The 20335-nt window shown below is 35.6% G+C and overlaps 1 protein-coding gene across 3 annotated transcripts in view; it reads left to right on the top strand.

Annotated features, from left to right (window-relative positions):
• Positions 1-20335, top strand: part of POLQ (DNA polymerase theta) — a 124324-nt gene that overhangs the window by 80419 nt on the left and 23570 nt on the right. For all 3 annotated transcript variants that reach the window (XM_060098984.1, XM_060098983.1, XM_060098986.1), the window contains exons 19-24: positions 2420-2660; positions 8717-8910; positions 12403-12540; positions 14014-14188; positions 16624-16750; positions 17327-17448. In XM_060098984.1, coding sequence (XP_059954967.1) covers positions 2420-2660; positions 8717-8910; positions 12403-12540; positions 14014-14188; positions 16624-16750; positions 17327-17448 — 997 coding nt within the window. The remainder of the gene's footprint in view (positions 1-2419; positions 2661-8716; positions 8911-12402; positions 12541-14013; positions 14189-16623; positions 16751-17326; positions 17449-20335) is intronic.

Genomic DNA, 20335 nt, shown 5'->3' with positions numbered 1-20335 from the left:
TGTCAGATTTAGATATATGATAGCAGGGTGTTTCAAGTATCCATGAGGATAGAGGCAGAAAATAGCAAAAGCATATAGATATAAGAGATCACAAAGCATAGTAGTTAGAGGCCATAAGCATAGGGACAAATGACCTTACTAGCCCCTGAGAACTTTTCCATATAATAGCAAACTATGATACACTCTTCATAATGATGACTCTGAGTTATTAAGGAAAGAGTAACTTATGTTGTTGTAATATACACTTGACAGTATAATGCACTTTCAGAAGACATTTATTTACAGGATCATAGCCCTGGAAAGGGATATCGTTTTTTTCCCTCCTGTTGAGACTGGATACATGAGGTGTGTGGAATATTAATTTTGAGTTGAGATATGATACTAATTGGTTGTTATTATCAATATAATCAATGATAATAGGATAATATTTTAGTTTCTTTAGCTTTTTTGGCAAAGATTTTTGAAGGCAGTATCAGGTAAACTAATGATACTATTCTTTCCTATACTTCAAACCAGCCTTGGTTTATATGTGATAAATTTCATACAGTTTCTAAACTGAGCTTTACTGGATATAAAAGGTTATCACCTAATTTTGATGTTCCAGAGCCCAAAATGAGAATATGGGTAATGTGAGCTTATTAAAACTGTAGTAGTATCCCAGATTTATACAGCACCTTTGGCATAAACTATTTGAAATATTCCATACTTGGTTCTGTTAATCATAACGTTTTTGGTGTAAGAAGAGAAGCTATTAATTTATAAAATTTCACTTTTATAAGAGACGTTTGCCAACTTTTACATCAGACTTATTCAACACCCCTAAAAGGGTGATCACCAATTTCTAATGGTGGGGGGAAGGGGGTTTCGCTGTATCTCCAGCAGTTCTCTGGGTACCAGCTGGGTGTCCTACAATTCAGCTCAGTTCTGTTACTATCTACCTGGAATGAGCATCAAATCCCATAGGTTAAGGTCTCAGTCCCACAAGCCCCCAACTTCAAACACCAGTTGCAAGCCCAGCTCATTACCTGTGCTTCTGGTCAACCAGCTATAAATAAATCAGATTCCCACAACCCCCTCCTTGAGTTTGATTAATTTACTAGAGCAGCTAACAGAACTCAGGAAACCAGTTTACTCACTAGATTACTGGCTTATTACAAAGGATATTAAAGGATACAAGTCAACAGCCAGATGAAGAGATACATAGGGTGAAGTTTGTAAGAAGAGGCGTGGAACTTCTGTTCTTTCTAGGCTTGCCACTCTTCCTGCATCTTCATGTGGTTACCAACCCAGAAGCTCTCTGAACCCTGTCCTTTTGGGTTTTTATGGAGGCTTCATTACATAGGCATAATTGATCAAACCATTGGCCATTGGTGATCAATTATCCTCTGGCCCCTTCCCCTTCCCAGGAGTTGAGGGGGTGGAACTGAAAGTTCCAGCCCTCCTATCACAGGGTTGATTACTGGTGGCAACCAGCTGCCATTCCTAGGTGACCTAGGGGCACTCAAAGTCACTGCATTAGCATAACTAAAGACACCTTTATCTCTGTTGGGAAGACCCAGTTTATATTTCTTATTATAATTTACAAGATCGCCCCTCCCCGCCCCGTAAAACTACATTCTAGACCTATAAAAGAAGTAACCGAGTCATTTAGTAATTATTGAAATTATGAACAAGGCTTAGATTTCCTTATTCTAAATCCAATTTCGCTCTGCTAGAATCAAGTATTAGAAAATACAGGTCTTCTAGTCTCATAGGGAAGCTAACAGTACCAGTCAAATCACTAGTTGGATGGTCATGGTGACAAGTCCTCATCCTTGAGAGAAATTCTGTAGGCATTCTAAAACACTGGATATGAACTTGTAATGGTGAAATATTTATGTCTCACTTCTTCCAATATTGAATAAGCCACTCAACTGTACAATTAAATATGCTTAAAATAGTATGTTTTATATTATGTGACTTTTATCACAATAATAAAATTTTTTTAATTAAATAAACCTAAAACTATATAGGCCCATCTTTATTATAGTAGTAAGAAAGCCAAAATTATCCTTAGTGGAGAAGAATCCAGCTGCATTTTCAGAAACATGGCTTTTGTTAGCTGAAAGACACTTGGTTTTCAAGCCTACTTCTGAAGCAGGTCAGCAGGAGCATTGCAGTAGTGGAAAAGTATAAATTTTCCTTCTTTGAAGGCCACCGCTCTTATTGGTAAAAAATGAGTTATTTTTTGTACCAATTTTCCTTTCCTTATCCTGGTACAATTATCCTTTCCTTCTCCTCACCTGGGAAGACCACTGAATAAGTATTAAGTGAAAACAAGTGAGATTAGAAATGAGCTTTCTTTTTTCCCTTTTTAATTTAAGGGTACAGAAATATCTTTGAAAAATCAAGAAAATATTCTGATTGTTATCCCATTCAGGTGGCATGCTGGTTACTAGATCCAGATTCCAAGGAGCCGACTCTTCATGGCATAGTTTCCCGTTTTCTTCCTCATGAGCTTCCACTCCTGGAAGAGATAGAGACTGGCCAAGGAACTCAAAGCCTAGGGCTGAATGTCACCACTGAGCATTCTGGGCGATACAGAGCATCTGTAGAGTCCATTCTCATCTTCAGCTCTATGAGTCAACTTAATTCTTTGTTGAAGAAGGAAAACCTTCAAGGTAAAAACACAGTTCCTGGCATTTTTATGATGTTATAAGACTGGGGATAGTTATGTATTTAGCCACTTTATCACAGGTAGATAAATTATACTTTTTATGCAGACCCTTTCTTTTGATTGTCTAGGGCAGAAATTTGTTTTACAGAAAAAACAATTTTTTTTCTGTAAAAGGCCAGATGATGAATATTTTTGGTTTTGCAACCTAGACAGTCTCAATCACAAATATTTAACTCTGCCATCACAGCATGAAAGCAGCTATAGACAATATGAAAGTGTTCCAGTAAATCTTTATTTACAAAAACAGGCATCTGGCCCTAGTTTGGGCATAGTTTGCTGAACTTTGGCTCTACTGTAATAGGGTGAATTAGTGGCATCTTCTTCATTTATTCCTAATTTTATATTTGAATGTTATCAAATGGTTTTTTTTTTCGCACTTAGAATATATCTTTTATGGATTTAAAAATGAACTGTTTTCTTCTTAGAGCTATTAACAGTTATTTTTTTCAGACAAGGGTGTTTATGTGAATCTTTTTTTTCCCTTGTGACAAATAGTGTGGATTTATTGTGCAGGCTGCTGGCCCAGATTGAGTACCTTGACTTTGGAGAGTATAATATATGTTTATGGTGAAAATGACAAAGTGGAACAAAGTTGGCTTCATTGTGAGGAGATATAAACCATGGATATACTGGTTGATTAATAAATACTAGAAACAGCAGACTGATGAATTCACAGAGACCAGGGCTTGAATCTGTATTATTTATTTGTGAGGGACCTTGGGCAAGCTATGTTAACTCTCTAAGTCTGGTTCTAATTTTGTAAGTATTAAATGAGACAGAGAACTTAGTGCAGTGTTTGCCACAGAGCAGGCACTCATTATTGTGTTCCTTGATGATGATGATTACTGCTAGCACAAACCCCCTGTGCTGGTAATAAAGTTCTCCCCAACATCACTGGGGTAGAATAATACAGAAGACCAGACTGACTTATTTGCTCACAGGAGACTTGCTTAAGTGATGTTAATTAGTACCTCTTCAACAGGCATTGTAGTATTTCAGACAGCTTCTCTAAGCCAATCTAGGCAGGCCAAGGAGTGGGAGTATAGTATGCAGCACACATACCTCAGGCTACTTTACAATAATGCTGAATGAACATAGCTCATTCCTTCTTAGTCTGACTAGTCTGCCCCTAGGATAGGCATCCAGGGTAGTCTTTATAGTTTCTAGACACTGACATTTGATGATGGTGATATGAATTAGTCTGTAACTTTTTAGATATTTGTTGCCCATTATCAGATTTGTAAGTTTTCAGTCTGATTGGGAGGGGATGGTTCCACTATTTAAAGACAGTTTTTCACCTATAAAAAAAAGAAGACTGACTTTCCTTTCCAGAAAAGTACAAGAAACCCTCTAGATTTGTAATTTTTAACTTTCACAATTTCTTTCTATGTGTCTTGAAAGCTTCTTTTTTTCCTGCAGATTTTCAAAAGTTGGTGACCACGAGGTGTTAAATGCATTCTTGTACAGTGTTAAATATTTCTTGTTTACAGAATCCATAGAATTGAAGTACATAGAGATAAAGGAGGTTTTTGGAGAGAATATGGACAGCTATCAAATTTTATTTGAAAATAATTATTTCAGGATGTGCTTGTTAATGTTAATGGACCTCCAGAATCTTCATCTTTTTCTTTTCTCATCTTCTTGCCTGTTGGAGAGGTGTGTTCTAGCTGACTTTCTCCCCGTAGAGAGCTGATTTTTGTTTGGGTATGAATTAATACTAACAGCACAATGTGTCTTTGCTTAATTTGACCCAGGACAAAGTATCCTGTCCTCTTCACATTGATCAATTAGGTCCTTTCTAGATAGTTTGAACATAGATGAGATGATTTTCTAGGAATGGAGTGAGTTGGTTTCTCTCTTTTTCAAAGGACCTCAGCTGCACAGATTTATATTAGTCATAAGTGATGTTAATTAGTAGCTCTAATTAGTCATAAGTCATAATCCCAGAAAAATTCTAATTAGTAGCTCTAGATTAGTCATAATCTTTCTTTCATGAACACTATCATCATCGGTCCATGTATGGTCCTCTTATTATTCACCATTATTTTAATAATATAATGATAACTGTTAACTCACATTCATAACTTAGACTTTTGTCTACCTTTGTGCTCCTCCTTCCTTGTACATCCCAAGTTTTATTCCCTTATTTTCTTATTTAAATTTTATTTTTAAGTAAAAATTTTAGCATATATATGTCTAAGTCCAAACGTGTATTATTTGGCTTTGCTTGTTTTTGAACTTTATAAAACATCTGTCACACTATGTCTTGTTTTACTTGCTCTGCATCATGTTAGTAAGATTCCTGCATATTATTGCAAGTATGTGTAGTTTATTGATTTTCACTGCTCTGTAATATATCACTGTGTGTGTGTGTGTGTGTGTGTGTGCGCCAAAATGTATTTATCCATTTTCCTCTTGGTGAATGCTCAGGTTGTTTCTAGTTTTGTTTTATTTTGGTTTTTTGTTCTGCTATAACAGGTGTTTCTGTATAAATATTCTTATAAATTTACATGTCTCCTGCTACACTGGGCAAGAATTTCTTTTGCATGTAGAATTGCTCCATCTTGGAAATGGGAATATTCAACTGTACAAGATTATGTTAAATTGTTTTCCAGAATGGTTGTATAAAGTTTGTTCTTTAAATAGCAGTGTGAAAGAAATCTTGCTGATTATGTTGTCTCTACTTTGCCAAGTCATTCGTTGTAAAATGACTGTAATTTTTCTTTCTTGTGCTTTGTTTTTGGTAAGAGAGTTACTCTAGTTTCATGGAATGAGTTGATGAATATAGCCTCTTTTTGTTCAGGAGGAGTTTATGTATCATAGGAATGATGTGTTCTTTAAAAGTTTGGTAGAATTTGCCTGTAAACTCTCTTTATGGAAATATTTTTAACTACTACTTTGACTTCTTTAATAACTGTAAGATTATTCAGTTATATCTTTTGATTATGTTTTGGTAAGCTATCTATATTTTTAAGAATTTATCTAAAGGTATTGCTGATTATTTTTTATATCTCTGGTTTATCTGTTATGTCCTCTTTTTCTTTCATAATATTATTGTTTAATCTCACTAGAAGTTTATCCAATTTTTGTCTTTTTAAAGAACCAACTTTTGCCTTTGATCTTTCCTGTTGTTTTTGTTTTCTATTTCATTGATTTCTGTGAACATTTATGTAATCTCTTTTCTTCTAGTTTATTTGCAGTCCTTTTTCTAAATTCTTAAGTTTGACACTAAACTCATTACTTTTAAAATCATGTTTTTCTTTTCTAATTTAAGTACTTAAGGCTATAAATTTTCCTCAAAGTTCTACTTTCATTATATCTTACAAGTTTTGACATATATTGTTTTCATTGTTTTATCCTAAATATTTAAAAATTTCTGGTGTGCCTCTTAGACTCATAAATTATAAGAAGATTGTTTTTAAATCTCAAATAGTTGGAAACTTTTATTTCATACTTTTATTATTACCTTCAATCTTTATTGTGTTGTAGCTAGAGAACATGTTTGTGTAATACCCATTCTTTGAAGTCTTTTGAGAATTGTTTTGTAACCTAAAACTTGAACTATTGTGTAAATGTTCTGTGTGTATATAAAATAATATGTATTCTAATTCTGGATGCAGAATTTTATAAATGTCTGTTAATTCAATGTTGTCGTTTAAATCTTCTATATCTAATTTTCCCTGTAGTTCAGGTAATTTTAATTTTATATGTTTTGATACTACTTTATTAGGTGCATACAGGTTTAAAATTGGTGTATTTTCCTGGTGCATTAAACCTATCATTATGTTGTGACTAGCTTTTCCACTAATATGATTTTTACTCTTAATCTATTTTTTGGAATGAATATGGCAGCATCAACTTTCTTTTGGTTAATACTTGCCTCATATCTTTTTTCTATCCCTTTAAACCTTCTAGATACTTACTTTTTAGATGTCTTATAAAGTATAGCTTATTTCTTTTTCAAACTACCAGTTTTTGTTTTTTTACAAATTTAGCAATTTATTATGATGATTGATGTGTTTCTATTCATTGTGATTATTGACATATTTACACTGTCCTGCTGTTTTGTTTCTGTTCATCTTGTTTGATTTTGTATATAGCTTATTCGTAGCTGTGCTCTGTTCTAATGATTCCATACCTGCAATTCTTAGGTATCTAAATCTGTCATTTGTTGTTTCTGCTGAGTCCAATTCATACTTTTTTGCTATCTTATATTTTTTATAATCTTTGTGAAATCATACAAGATTTGATCAGTAGAGCCCTGCAGGGCTTATTTGGGGGAAGTCTTCCTCTAGAAAGGCTATGCTCTGGCTTCTGCTTGTTGTTAAACTAAACTGCATCCAAGGCCTACATTAGCTTTTCTTGAGAGTTTTGGTTCAGAACAGAAGTCTGAGAATCAGCTTCTCCTCCTATTGCTACTTCAAAAATCTATTATTCCCTCAACCTTTTTGCAGTAAGACTCCATTCCCTTTGCAACCCTGTTTCTTCCTACTGTCTATGAATCCAGGCTGGCTTCCTACCACTCTTGACTCTTCTTTTTCTGACCCTAGTTCCTTATTTCTCTGGTCCCATATCCCATGAATTTCTGCTCTGGTTCCAAATCTCCAAAGCCAGGCTCTGACTGCCCAGTATGTTCTGACTATTAGAGGCCAGTAGCTCTCACTTGTTTGCTTTTGGGGGTGGTTACAGGTGTCCTTTGGGATTTCACCTGCTGATTGAGACCAAGAGTGCCTTAAAGAATGTGTGGGGGCTTCCCCGGTGGTGCAGTGGTTGAGAATCTGCCTGCCAATGCAGGGGACATGGGTTTGATCCCTGGCCTGGGAAGATCCCACATGCCGCAGAGCAACTAAGCTCGTGTGCCACAACTAGTGAGCCTGTGCTCTAGAGCCCATGAGCCACAACTACTGAGCCCGCATGCCACAACTACTGAAGCCCGCGCGCCTAGAGCCCATGCTACACAATGAGAGAAGCCACTGCAATGAGAAGCCCGCACACCACAACAAAGAGTAGCCCCCGCTCGCTGCAACTAGAGAAAGCCTGCGTGCAGCAATGAAGACCCAACACAGCCAAAAAAAAAAAAAAAAGATTGTGTGTATGTGGAGCTGGGGAGGGCACGCCAGGTTTACACAGAGTCCTAGTGACCCATAGTACTGGAGCAGAAATCTTTGTTATGGATTTTTTCTTAATAATTTTAGGATAGCATTTCCCACAGTGTTCAATGGACACTTACTTTTCACAATGTTAATAAATATTATACAGATAAAGGGTTTTATGGTCAAATGATTTCAGACTTTTGGTTAAAACAAAATTAAATAGTTGTCTTTGTTCATTTCTACTCAGAGCCTTTAATATATTATCAGGCATCATGAACATCTAAGAGTAATTTATAAATGATGAAACTTATAGTATACAATGTCTCTCAATCCCAGCCTTTTATAGAGTATTTTTGAAACTAATATTCTAAAGAACATACTGGGAAAACTGGTTGAGAAATATCAGCAGATAGAAAAATACTCTGATTCTTACTTCAGGAATCTTATTCTTTACTCTTATAGCATTGGAAAATATAAAACCTTCATGTTTAGCTTTGTGCATGCCTGCATACCATGGGACCAGGAATACTGGAAATTATTTTGGTGAATTAACCTTTTGTAGTCAGCTTAGCAAATAAGATTGGCTGCCTTGTTCTTGCTAAGAGTAGAAGCAGAAACATCATCTTGGGAGAAATTCTATCTCTTATAATTCAGACTATTCATAAGATTGCCTGTTTTACTCTGCATAGACACAGATAGTAATCCAATACTCAAGTGGAAAAGTGGAAAGTACTTTAATACCTTTCACTGACGGTTTGAGAATGCTGCTCAGGAGACTGAATCTTGAAGGATAGCTTAGTAGCATCTCTGATTCTCCCAGAAAAATTCTATGTATGTTTAGGTAATCATGCTGATCTAGTCACTTAGCTGGTGAATTAATGTTTTTTGCTTTCTTTTTTTCTTCCAGATGTCTTCTGTAAAGTGGAAATGCCCTCCCAGTACTGCTTGGCCTTGCTAGAACTAAATGGAATCGGCTTTAGTACCGCAGAATGTGAAAGTCAGAAACACATAATGCAAGCCAAACTGGATGCAATTGAGACTCAGGCCTATCAACTAGCTGGCCATAGTTTTTCTTTCACCAGTTCAGATGACATCGCTGAGGTTGTATGATGGGAATAAAAAATTTAGAAAAGTCGTTTTTAGAACAAAAAATGATGTGTGTGTGTGTGTTTTGTAAATGTGTTTACCTAAATACCAAAGATCAGTAAAATAAAACAATCAGTTAACCAGAATACTTTGGAGATAGAGTATTCTAACATCTCCTTTGTAAGTTTATACCTATATTTATGAATAAGAAGGTAGTAAAGAAGTATCCTAGAATGTGTGTTCCATAAGGAGATTTGCCTGGAACAGAAGGGGCACCCAGTAAATATTTTTTGTGTGAATGAGATCCATAGTGGTAGCTGTATAACAGTGTAGTTGTTTCTCCATGAAGTTAGTCATTTCATGAACTCTAACTCCTTCTTCACTGCAAAATTAGATATTTTTCTTAGATGTTAGTGAAAAAGGGATTTTGGGGACACTCTGCTTTTTTAAACCTACTAATATTTTTATCATCTTAGATAAATTTTGACATAGTTTACTCTTTTTTTTCTTTTTTCCCCCCAGAGGTTGCTGTTCTCTTCCCTCCCCACACTCCATAAAGGGTGGTTGGGTTGTTTTAGAGGAGTTACCGATAGAGGGTGGGTGCTTACTCTTGATATCTTTGAAGTTCTATTGTTATCTAGATGTGATTCAGTATTGTAGCATATTGGTAAGTATTATAGACTTTAAATCCACACTTCTTTGGTTTGAATGCTACCTGCTCTGTTTATTAACTAACTCCATGACCTTAGACCACTTCATTAACTCTATATCTCAGTTTCTTCATCAGTAAAATACCTCATGTTAGTAATACTCATAGAGTTGTGAGGAATAAGCAATAAATGTAAAACACTTAGAACAGTGCCTATCTCATAGTAAGTGTTGTATAAATATTATATAAAGGGCTTACAAATGCCCACCCCCCCCGCTTTAGCCACAGTTATGTGTTTTTAAAAAATGAGGAACTTTGTTTCTCCTAATCACGTGGTACATTTGTATTGAACTCAGTGGTGTTCTTTGGGGTGTTTTAAAATACTTTCTTTTGATTTCTTTAGTCCAGAAGTCCCCAAGCCAGAACCTAGCTGACTGCACCTAAAATTACATGGGGAACTTGTCAAAAATATAGAATCTCTGGATATCCGCACTAGTAGGCTTGGGGTAAAGGCAATAACCAGTACTCTTGTGATTTAGATGGGTGCAAAGGCATGTGGGCCTTAGGCCTAGACCAAACTCTAGCCTAGAATAAAAGTCCTTTGATATTATTGGCTTGTTCTTAGGTCTTCATGTTAAAATGGAAGTTATATTAAAGGTAATCTAACATTTTCATACATTGATTATTTTATCCTTGGTGATTTTAAGTTGAATCTTTCAAATAGGTAAGATGTTACTAATCGTCTAGAGCTGCAGTGTTCAATAAAGGAGTCACTAGCCACTTATCACTGTTTCAGTTTAAATTAATTGAAATTAAATAAAATATATCAATTAAGTTCCTTAGTCATGCTAACCACATTACAAGTGTTCAATAGCCACATGTGGCTAGTGGCCACTATATTGGACAATACAAATATAGAACAGTTTTATTATTGCAGAAAGTTCTTGGATGGCACTGGTCTTGAGAAGGTATCAGCAAAATATGACTTGTAGGCCAGATCTGGCCTGCCACCTGTTTTTGTAAATAAAGTTTTATTGGAACACAGCTATAGCTCTTTATGTACTTATTGCCTGTGGCTGTTTTCATTCTATAATGACACAGTTGAAAAGGTGTGACAGGCAGTAAAACCTACAAAGCTAAAAATGTTTACTGTCTGGCCCTTTGTAGAAAAAGTTTCTGACTCCTGGTCTAGAGGGAAGCATGGGTTAGTAAAAAGAAAAAGGACTTTAGAGTTAGAAGTCTCTGGCTTCTAATTCTTTATTCTACTACATTTTGGGCATGCAACTTTGAGCAAGTTTCTCCAACTGTCTAAACTTTGCAGATTTGTCATAGAGTTATTATAAGGATTGCATGTTAAAGCACCTAGCCTGATGGCTGGCACATAGTAAGTGCTCAATAAATATTAGTGTCTCTTGCTCCCATCCAGTTCACCTCCCTCAGTCACAGATGTGTTAATTAAGACCTGAAGAGAGAATTTATGTATGAAGTTTTTATAATTAATTCTGAAGGATTCACCAAAAATGGAAGCTTAAGATAAAACTCGAGATCTTTAAATTGTCTTAATTATGATAGGTCTTCCTTCCTGGGGTTGTTGATTTATTGTTACTGTAATAATGTTTCATTTTTCCTATTCAGTTATTTTCTTCTCTCTTCTCTGCTGCCATTCGTTTATATACTCTTTGATATCTATATTCGAGTTTCCTGATAAAATATCAGCACTTGGTTAAATTTGAATTTCAGATGAACAGTGGACAATATTTTAGTATAAGTATGCTCCATGTCATTCAAATTTGACTGGGCATCATGTAATTTTATTTGCTAAATATAACAATCCCAATCCTTATGTGTGCATATGTTCATATCTATATAACACAGTCTTTGGGCAAGTTAGTTATTAACATCCATAGGAAGTCTCAGTAATTTTCATGCCTAGTTATTCCCACTACTTAAAACTAAAACCACATTTTTGTTTCTGTCATCACTACTGTTCTAGGGAAACAGGTATATCTTTACTTCCACCCCTGGCCCAACTTGTAGAAAAAATTCTCATGCAAAGGGTTTCAATTTTTAGAATTATTACTGGGAAAATAATCCAAGGTTCATTAAATCTTACTGAAAGCATATAAATGAATGAGTAGAAAGAGTAGATAGTGTTCTGAATTGCCTAAATTGGAACCCCTCTAACATGAACTAGTGAGTTTAAGGTATACATGGGATCTTCCCTCTGACCCACAGCCTAGATCCCTGTTCCGTGTAAGCCTAGTTTCTTCAGTGGGTGCTTACTGGCCACTCTCTAACTTTCATTATTGCTGCACTGGATCAATCACCTTCTCCTGGCTTTTTGCCCGGGGCCTCTCAGGGTCTAGCCTTGTGGTAGTGGAATTAGATGGCTTTTTGGGCCCCTTCCTACTTTAGTGTTCTCTGAGTTTTGTGATCACACAATAGCCACGAAGGCTCCCATGTTTATCCTCTATGGGGCTTAAATGATCAAACAGCCACATTGGTTACCACATCAAGGGGTATTTAGGTGAGCTTATAATCAGAGCAACCTAAAGTCGCAATGCCAATAGTTTGTCAGTCGTTCAGCACAGAATATACATTCTTGTGTTCTTGACTGTTTAAGAGCCTGGTGTTACTATTAATCTAATACTGACTAAATTAGGGTATGGACAGCCTACTTGACATAAGATTTTATTGCCATTATTTATTAAATGTGATAATTCCAAATTGTCCCCCAAAATTCTTACAATCCATGTTAAAATGTATAGAATCTTTTCTCGAATAACTTTTTAAAATGTTTTCTGAATGATAATACTTGTGATTTGATTCTTGACTAAAGAAGCATTCATTTCTTGCAGGTTTTATTTTTGGAATTGAAGTTGCCACCAAATGGAGAGAGAAAACACCAAGGCAGCAAGAAAACTTTGGGTTCTACCAGAAGAGGGAATGATGATGGATGGAAGCTAAGGCTGGGAAAACAGTTCAGCACTAGTAAGGTGCTCTTTGGGGCAGTCACAGGGCAGAATCTGAACTACTTTTAGCATTTTGGTGTCTTGAAAGAATGCTGATGAAATCAAGATCCAATGTAGTACACCATTTGAACTTATCCAGACAAAAACAAATTGGTTTTTGGTTCAGCTGCCCACAAACACTATGGAAACATTCCAGCATGGAAAATCTTGATCATAATCTGAGTTAGCAGTTGTGTCCTTCCTATCATTAAAACGGTGTTAAGGTTTGTAAATTCAGACCTATATAGACATTAATTATTGACATGCACTACTTTTGGACTTCTAGTATAATATAATTTCTGTCGTTATATGAACATGAACAAAAAGGTATGGAAGAATTAAAAAAATAAAAAGACAGTCAATATAAATAAAATTTTGTTTTTTTCAATTCCAGAGCAAAATAGTAAGTTTTCCATGCATTTGTTTTGAGAATCTAATCTGTTAATTTCAAAGTAAAATTGAATCATAACCCATGGAAACTGTATGCATGGGATAAAAGAGAGAAAGCCTTAATTTTACATTTTTACTGAATGAATTATCAATGGAAAATAAGGATAGAAAGTACAGCCAGAACAGCCATGGAGAGAGCAGTCCAAGTTGCCATTCTGTAGAATTTTGACCGTAATATTATTAATTATGACTTGCCTGCCCTGGGGAAGTTTCCACAGCTTCATTCTGTAGCAAAACTTTTTATTTAATCACATTGGCCCTTTTACCTTAAAAGTTTTTGTTCCTTAACAGTTCACTGAATGTCTGTAGCATGGAAAATTCAAAGTTTTAAAAATAAATTTCCTTGATACAAAAACCATGAAAGTATTATGGCAAAAAGAAGAAGAAAAAAAAAAAAGACTGGGAAACTTTCACATGAACAATGGAGGAGGAAAATATAAAGAAAAGAGATGATGTAAACAATTGGGTGGGGTGTGGGGAAGCAGCTGTTTTACTAAGTTGACATCTCATTGATTTTTTTTTTAATAGTAGATGTAAATTGACAATACTCAACATTAACATGTTTACATTTTATAATCTATAGTTATTACAGATTTATCATTATGGTGATTTCCAAAAAACCCAAATAGTAATTTTATAATAGTAAAGTTGAGTTTAGATACAGGAGTTATCAAATTTAATTTTGAGATTATATTGTTTACTTAAAACAGATTCTAGGGCCTCCCTGGTGGCGCAGTGGTTGGGAGTCCGCCTGCCGATGCAGGGGACGCGGGTTCGTGCCCCGATCCCGGAGGATCCCACGTGCCGCGGAGCGGCTGGGCCCGCGAGCCATGGCCGCGGGGCCTGTGTGTCCGGAGCCTGTGCTCTGCAACGGGAGAGGCCACGGCAGTGAGAGGCCCGCGTACAGCAAAAAAAAAAAAAAAAAAAAAAAAAAAAAAAAAACAGATTCTAGTTTGCTATGGAATTTGGACAAGAATCTGATCCTACTTTATTATAATTCTTTGGCAGGATGTTTTAAATAAATTAAGGGCATTACATCCTTTACCAGGCTTGATATTAGAGTGGAGAAGAATCACTAATGCTATTACCAAAGTGGTCTTTCCCCTGCAGCGGGAAAAACGTCTGAATCCTTTCCTTGGAATGGAAAGAATCTATCCTGTATCACAATCACACACTGCTACAGGTAATGAGAAGTCTTAAATATGGATAATATCCAGTTTTTCAAAAAAAATTCATATGTAATATTTGCTTATGATGACCAAGGAATTCAAGTGTTGATCATTGTGTTCAGTGAAGTTCTATAAACATTTATGAAACGTATACTACATCCAAAGCATAGGTGAATATCAGGTAGATAAAGAGATAAAATTTAGTAAGATAACAGTTCCTGCTTTCAAGTACTATATAGAGTAACTGGGATGTCTGAGATTGGATGAGAGTATGGCCGGGAATTAAATATTTATTTGAGTCAGTGATCTTATCTAATTTCAGTCCCATCCCTATTCTGAATCTCTTAAGAGTCTCTCCAAGTTGAATCTAAGTAAGCCTGTGCAGTAATAAGGGAGTGTCTTACTTTACTCAATCAGAAAAGAGCTGTAGAGTCCTTTGCATGTCTTATGGCCCTCTTGGGATCAGTATGCATGTAATCTCATGAAGAAAAAAAAGCATTCTTTTTCTAGGTAGTACACAACTCCACATATTTGTCAAATGCAATGTGCAGTGGAAGAAAGGGCAGCATTAACTCCTTCATAGAGGGGGCATTTTAGTTTGGTGGTATAGAATGTGGACTTTGATACCACATTTTCACAAGGTTTGAATCTTGGTGCTGAGAATCTTTAGACAAGGTACTTAACCTTTCAGTGCCCAAGTTTCCTCATGTATAAAACAAGATAATTACAGCCCTACCTCACTGGGTCATCCTGAGGATTAAATAGGTCAATACATGTAAAGTGTTTAGAATGATGCGTGGTACATTATCAGTTGTTGCTGTTATTGAAGATGGGGGCACCGTGAGGAGCTGCTTTTCTCTTTGCTTGCTTAGTCTCTGTTCTAAACAATTCCTCTTCCTTCTCCCTATTTAGCTAACCTCTTGGTGCTTCTTGCCTATTTCTTGCCCTGTTTTAAGTTTCATTTTGAAACATATGCTAATGCTGTAAACTTATGTAAAATAAATCCTTGTTGGTAAAAAAACAATCAACCTAGAGTTTTCAAAGCTTTTGCACATTTATTTGTTGCTTATAAAGCAGAAAGTCATCAATTCCTTGTTGTTTTCCTGATTGTTTTTCATTATACTGTGCCTACATTTAAAGAATATTTTAGAAATACAAGCTTACCCTAAGTATAGTAAAGCCCTTTCATTATTAGAATTTATCTTCATGAAGCTATATTCATGTTTTATAATTTACTTTTGCCATTTTATTTGTCTACCAGTGTTACCTCATTAATTCAAACACTAGACCTGAATATTAAGTATTGATATTATCATAGAAGAGAAGACAGTGTGCTGAGGCAGAAAGAGACTTGGATTCTTTCCTGTGCTATTTGTTAGCTTTATGAAGTTGATTAGGCCATTTAATGCTAATAAGTGTAATAATATCTACCATTAATTGAACACTAATTTTTGCTAAAATCGAAATAACGAGGATATAGTATCAGGAGTTTATTCAGAGAAACAGTATCTGAGATACTTAAGATCTCTGATTCATCTAAAGAAGATGGAATTACATACAGTAGCTAGTAGAGAGCCTGTTAGAATGAAGAGTATCATAAAACAGAGGATTTTTGTGTCACTGTATGTGTATTATAAAAACTGCAGTAGCAGTCAGTTACCCAAACTTTTTGAACAACACCTGTGTGTTTTTGAAAAATTCATTCAATAAATAAATAAAATGTAAAATATTTGGGGGAAAGTAAAGGCCATAAACATTAAAACAAATAGCTTTCTGTTTCCTAGAAAATGTACTAGCCACCTGATTCTAGTTTCTAGTCATGTCAGTGCTACCTACCATTGATTCTTGTGATAAGTGATGAGGAGGAGGAGGAAAACTGGCCAGGTGATATCTAGAAAGTAACATTCTAGTCACCATCACTCACTACTACTACATCTCCTGCATCCTGTGGCCTGACTTCTGTGGCCCCAGTTGTCCCTGTTCAGCACTCAGTTGCTCTCCTGCTTCAGATCCTCTTTTCTGTATCTTGTTTGTTCCTGTCTTTTAAAGGCTTCGACAGTCATTTCTCCTAAGATCCATTTGATTTGTCTTTTACTCATTAGTATAACTGCTAGCATTTTATAGTGCTAACTTCTGGTACTCATTTTAGCGTAGAAATAGTATGATTTATCATATTCTTATCATGGGATTGTTTCTGTAGAACGAGGTTAATTATAAAACACTGTATTGTAGCTGATTCATATATTCACTTATATCACGATTGGTCTTGTACTTATTATTGTTAGACACATGAACATAATGAAGTGTATTTCATTTAAATTTAGTTTAGCAATAACAAAGCATGCATTTTTAGGATAATTCAGAAATGGTATTCGTGTTAAAGTAAATGTCAGATTTCCCCTCTTCCCTTCCCCCCCTAATTTTATGTCTTCATTCTGCTTGATTTTAGGACGAATAACCTTTATAGAACCAAATATTCAGAATGTACCAAGAGATTTTGAGATCAAAATGCCAACACTAGTAGAGGAAAGCCCACCTTCCCAAGCCCTAGGCAAAGGCCTACTTCCTACGGGCAGGTAGACTCTATTTCTCTTTATTTGGGTTAATATACTTTTGGGAGTATGAATGGATCAGAAATAGCCTATTGGACAAATAATGAAATCAATTTAATTTTCTGTTCCAGGCATACACATTTCTATTCTATTTCAAATCCTGAGTCTGTCTATAAAGAAGCTAGTTGATGGCAAAAAGCTGAAAATCTGGGTCACTAATTAAATCAACCAGCACTATATGCTTGTTTAAGTCAAATACTAAAGGGACAAGTTTAGCAGTGTCTGGAACATCCCCCTTCCTGCCCTCTTCATATGCTCACAAAAGGAAGAAAAAGCACAGATCATTTATATTAGATATGGTCAATGAGATTTACTGAATTGAGTGAAGCAGTTTGTGGGAAAGGTTATTACAGAAATACCTTCCTGTTTAATTGAAGGTTTGCTGAACGAGGTCTAGTATATTTGTTAAACTTTAAAGTGTGTTTCAAATAAGGTTTTTAAATTTCTTAGATGGAAATATTGACTTACTGAAAAACTCAGACCATTTTCATATATTTAAGACTACTTCATGTCCAGCTGATGATGTTTTTCGCACAACAGAGGAGGAAAAAAGAAGGGTTGTGGCCTGAACCCCAGGCACCAGGCAGAGATGGAGGAGAGAGCTTCAGAGAGAGGAATGCCGTTTTCAGTTAGCATGAGACATGCCTTTGTGCCTTTCCCAGGTAAGGTGACCGATGATGGTTTTTGAGCTTCTTTTTGCTGTGGGAATGGTTTTCAAAGCACTGATAAAGCCTGAATTATGAATAAGACTCAGAAGAATACATTAGTTCCTCCATCTTTCCTGTCTTTGGTGGAGCCTGTTTTTCCCCTTCATGTTGCCAGGTTTATAGCAGTCAGTCATTATTGTCTTCATGATCTGCTCTGTGGGAAACCTCTGTGTGGTTTGCTCAGCATCCTGCTGAAATCATGTAATCCTGGGTCATTGTAAACCTTTTTGCAAAATCCAGTGAATTTTGTTAGTTGTCATCCTCTTTGACTTCTCTGTAGCATTTGTCACTCTGTCAACCCTCTCTTTCCTCAATTTCTCTCCCCCCTGACCTCTAAGGGCACAATTTTTTTTTTATTTTGGTCTCTTTCTAACTTGTTTTGCTCTTTTGTTTCTTCTCCACTTCTCCCCACTGCTGCTTCCTATTGCAGGGGGTAACCCTCAAGGCTGTCTTACTTCTGTCTAACCTCTCCTCAGTACTCGTCATCAAAACATTTGGAAGTCATGATCTATCTCCCAGATCATCCCTATTATTTGTATACATATTTGCTCTTTTTGCCACCTGGCAGCTCTGGGTGGGTGCAGTTAACCAGCAGAATTTATTTTAATTCTGTCAGAAATTTACATTCCAAGGGTGAATTCAGGTCTATGATAGTATAACCCATTTGGTAATTTTCAGCTTTGCCTTTTAAATATGAACTACCATTTGAACTAGCATTTTACCATTGTAACTATATATGAACTACCATTGTAACTATATATGAACTAGAACTAAATATGAACTAGCATTTTACCATTGTAACTATATTTAAATATTCAGTTCTGTGGCATTAAGTACATTGTGGTGCAGCCATTACCTTTATCCATCTCCAGAACTTTTCATCATTCCCACCTGAAACTCTGTACCCATTAAATATAACTGTTGCCCTGGACTCCCACAGCCCCTGGCAACCACCATTCTATTTTCTGTCCCTGTGAATTTGACCACTCGAGATCATATAATATTCGTACTTTTGTGCCTGGCTTATTTCACGTGGCATAATGTCTTCAAGGTTTATTCATGTTGTAGCAAATTGTGTCAGAATTTCTTTCTTTTTTAAGGCCAAATAATATTTCATGATATTTATTTATTCTTACCTAAATAATAAAACTGTTTAACACAACAATATTTTATACTGATTTTGTTTAAAATTTTAAAATTAATTTAAATTAAATGTATATGGATTTAACCTGAAAATTTCTGCCATTTAAATGTAGTGTTTAGTTAACTATCTAAAATAATTCTTGCTGGGGTTTATCCCAGGAATTCAAGGATTCTTCAATATATGCAAATCAATCAATGTGGTAAACCATGTTAACAAATTGAAGGAGAAAAACCATATCATCATCTCAATAGATGCAGAAAAAGCTTTCGACAAAATTCAACACCCATTTATGATAAAAACCCTCCAGAAAGTAGGCATAGAGGGAACTTACCTCAACATAATAAAGGCCATATATGACAAACCTACAGCCAACATCGTTCTCAATGATGAAAAACTGAAACCATTTCCACTAAGATCAGGAACAAGACAAGGTTGTCCACTCTCACCACTATTATTCAACATAGTTTTGGAAGTTTTAGCCACAACAATCAGAGAAGAAAAAGAAATAAAAGGAATCCAAATCGGGAAAGAAGAAGTAAAGCTGTCACTGTTTGTAGATGACATTATACTATACATAGAGAATCCTAAAGATGCCACCAGAAGACTACTAGAGCTAATCAATGAATTTGGTAAAGTAGTAGGATACAACATTAATGCACAGAAATTTCTTGCATTCCTATACACTAATGATGAAGAATCTGAAAGAGAAATTAAGGAAACACTCCCCTTTACCATTGCAACAAGAAGAATAAAATACCTAGGAATAAACCTACCTAAGGAGGCAAAAAGACCTGTATACAGTAAACTATAAGACACTGATGAAAGAAATTAAAGATGATACAGATGGAGAGATTTACCATGTTCTTGGATTGGAAGAATCAACATTGTGAAAATGACTATACTACCCAAAACAATCTACAGATTCAGTGCAATCCCTATCAAATTACCAATGACATTTTTCACAGAACTAGAACAAAAAATGTCACAATTTGTATGAAAACACAAAAGACCCCAAATAGCCAAAGCAATCTTGAGAAAGAAAAATGGAGCTGGGGGAATCAGGCTCCCGGACTTCAGACTATACTACAGTAATCAAGACAGTATGGTAGTGGCACAAAAACAGAAATATAGATCAATGGAACAGGATAGAAAGCCCAGAGATAAACCCGTGCACATATGGTCACCTTATCTTTGATAAAGGAGGCAAGAATATACAATGGAGAAAAGACAGCCTCTTCAACAAGTGGTGCTGGGAAAACTGGACAGCTACATGTAAAATAATGAAATGAGGACACTCCCTAATACCATACACAAAAACAAACTCAAAATGGATTAAAGACCTAAATGTAAGGCCAGACACTATAAAACTCTTAGAGGAAAACATAGGCAGAACACTCTATAACATAAATCACAGCAAGATCCTTTTTGACCCACCTCCTAGAGAAATGGAAATAAAAACAAAAATAAGCAAATGGGACCTAATGAAAATTAAAAGCCTTTGCACAGCAAAGGAAAGCATAAACAAGACGAAAAGACAGCCCTCAGAATGGGAGGAAGTATTTGCAAATGAAGCAACTGACAATGGATTAATCTCCAAAATTTACAAGCAGCTCATGTAGCTCAATATCAAAACAACAACCCAATCCAAAAATGAGCAGAAGACCTAAATAGACATTTCTCCAAAGAAGATATACAGAT

Source organism: Mesoplodon densirostris, chromosome 5 (genome assembly GCF_025265405.1).
Source record: "Mesoplodon densirostris isolate mMesDen1 chromosome 5, mMesDen1 primary haplotype, whole genome shotgun sequence".
In the NCBI taxonomy this organism is placed as follows: Eukaryota; Metazoa; Chordata; class Mammalia; order Artiodactyla; family Ziphiidae; genus Mesoplodon; species Mesoplodon densirostris.
Note: the sequence above shows the minus strand (reverse complement) of the source record. Positions and strands in the feature narration are given on the sequence as shown.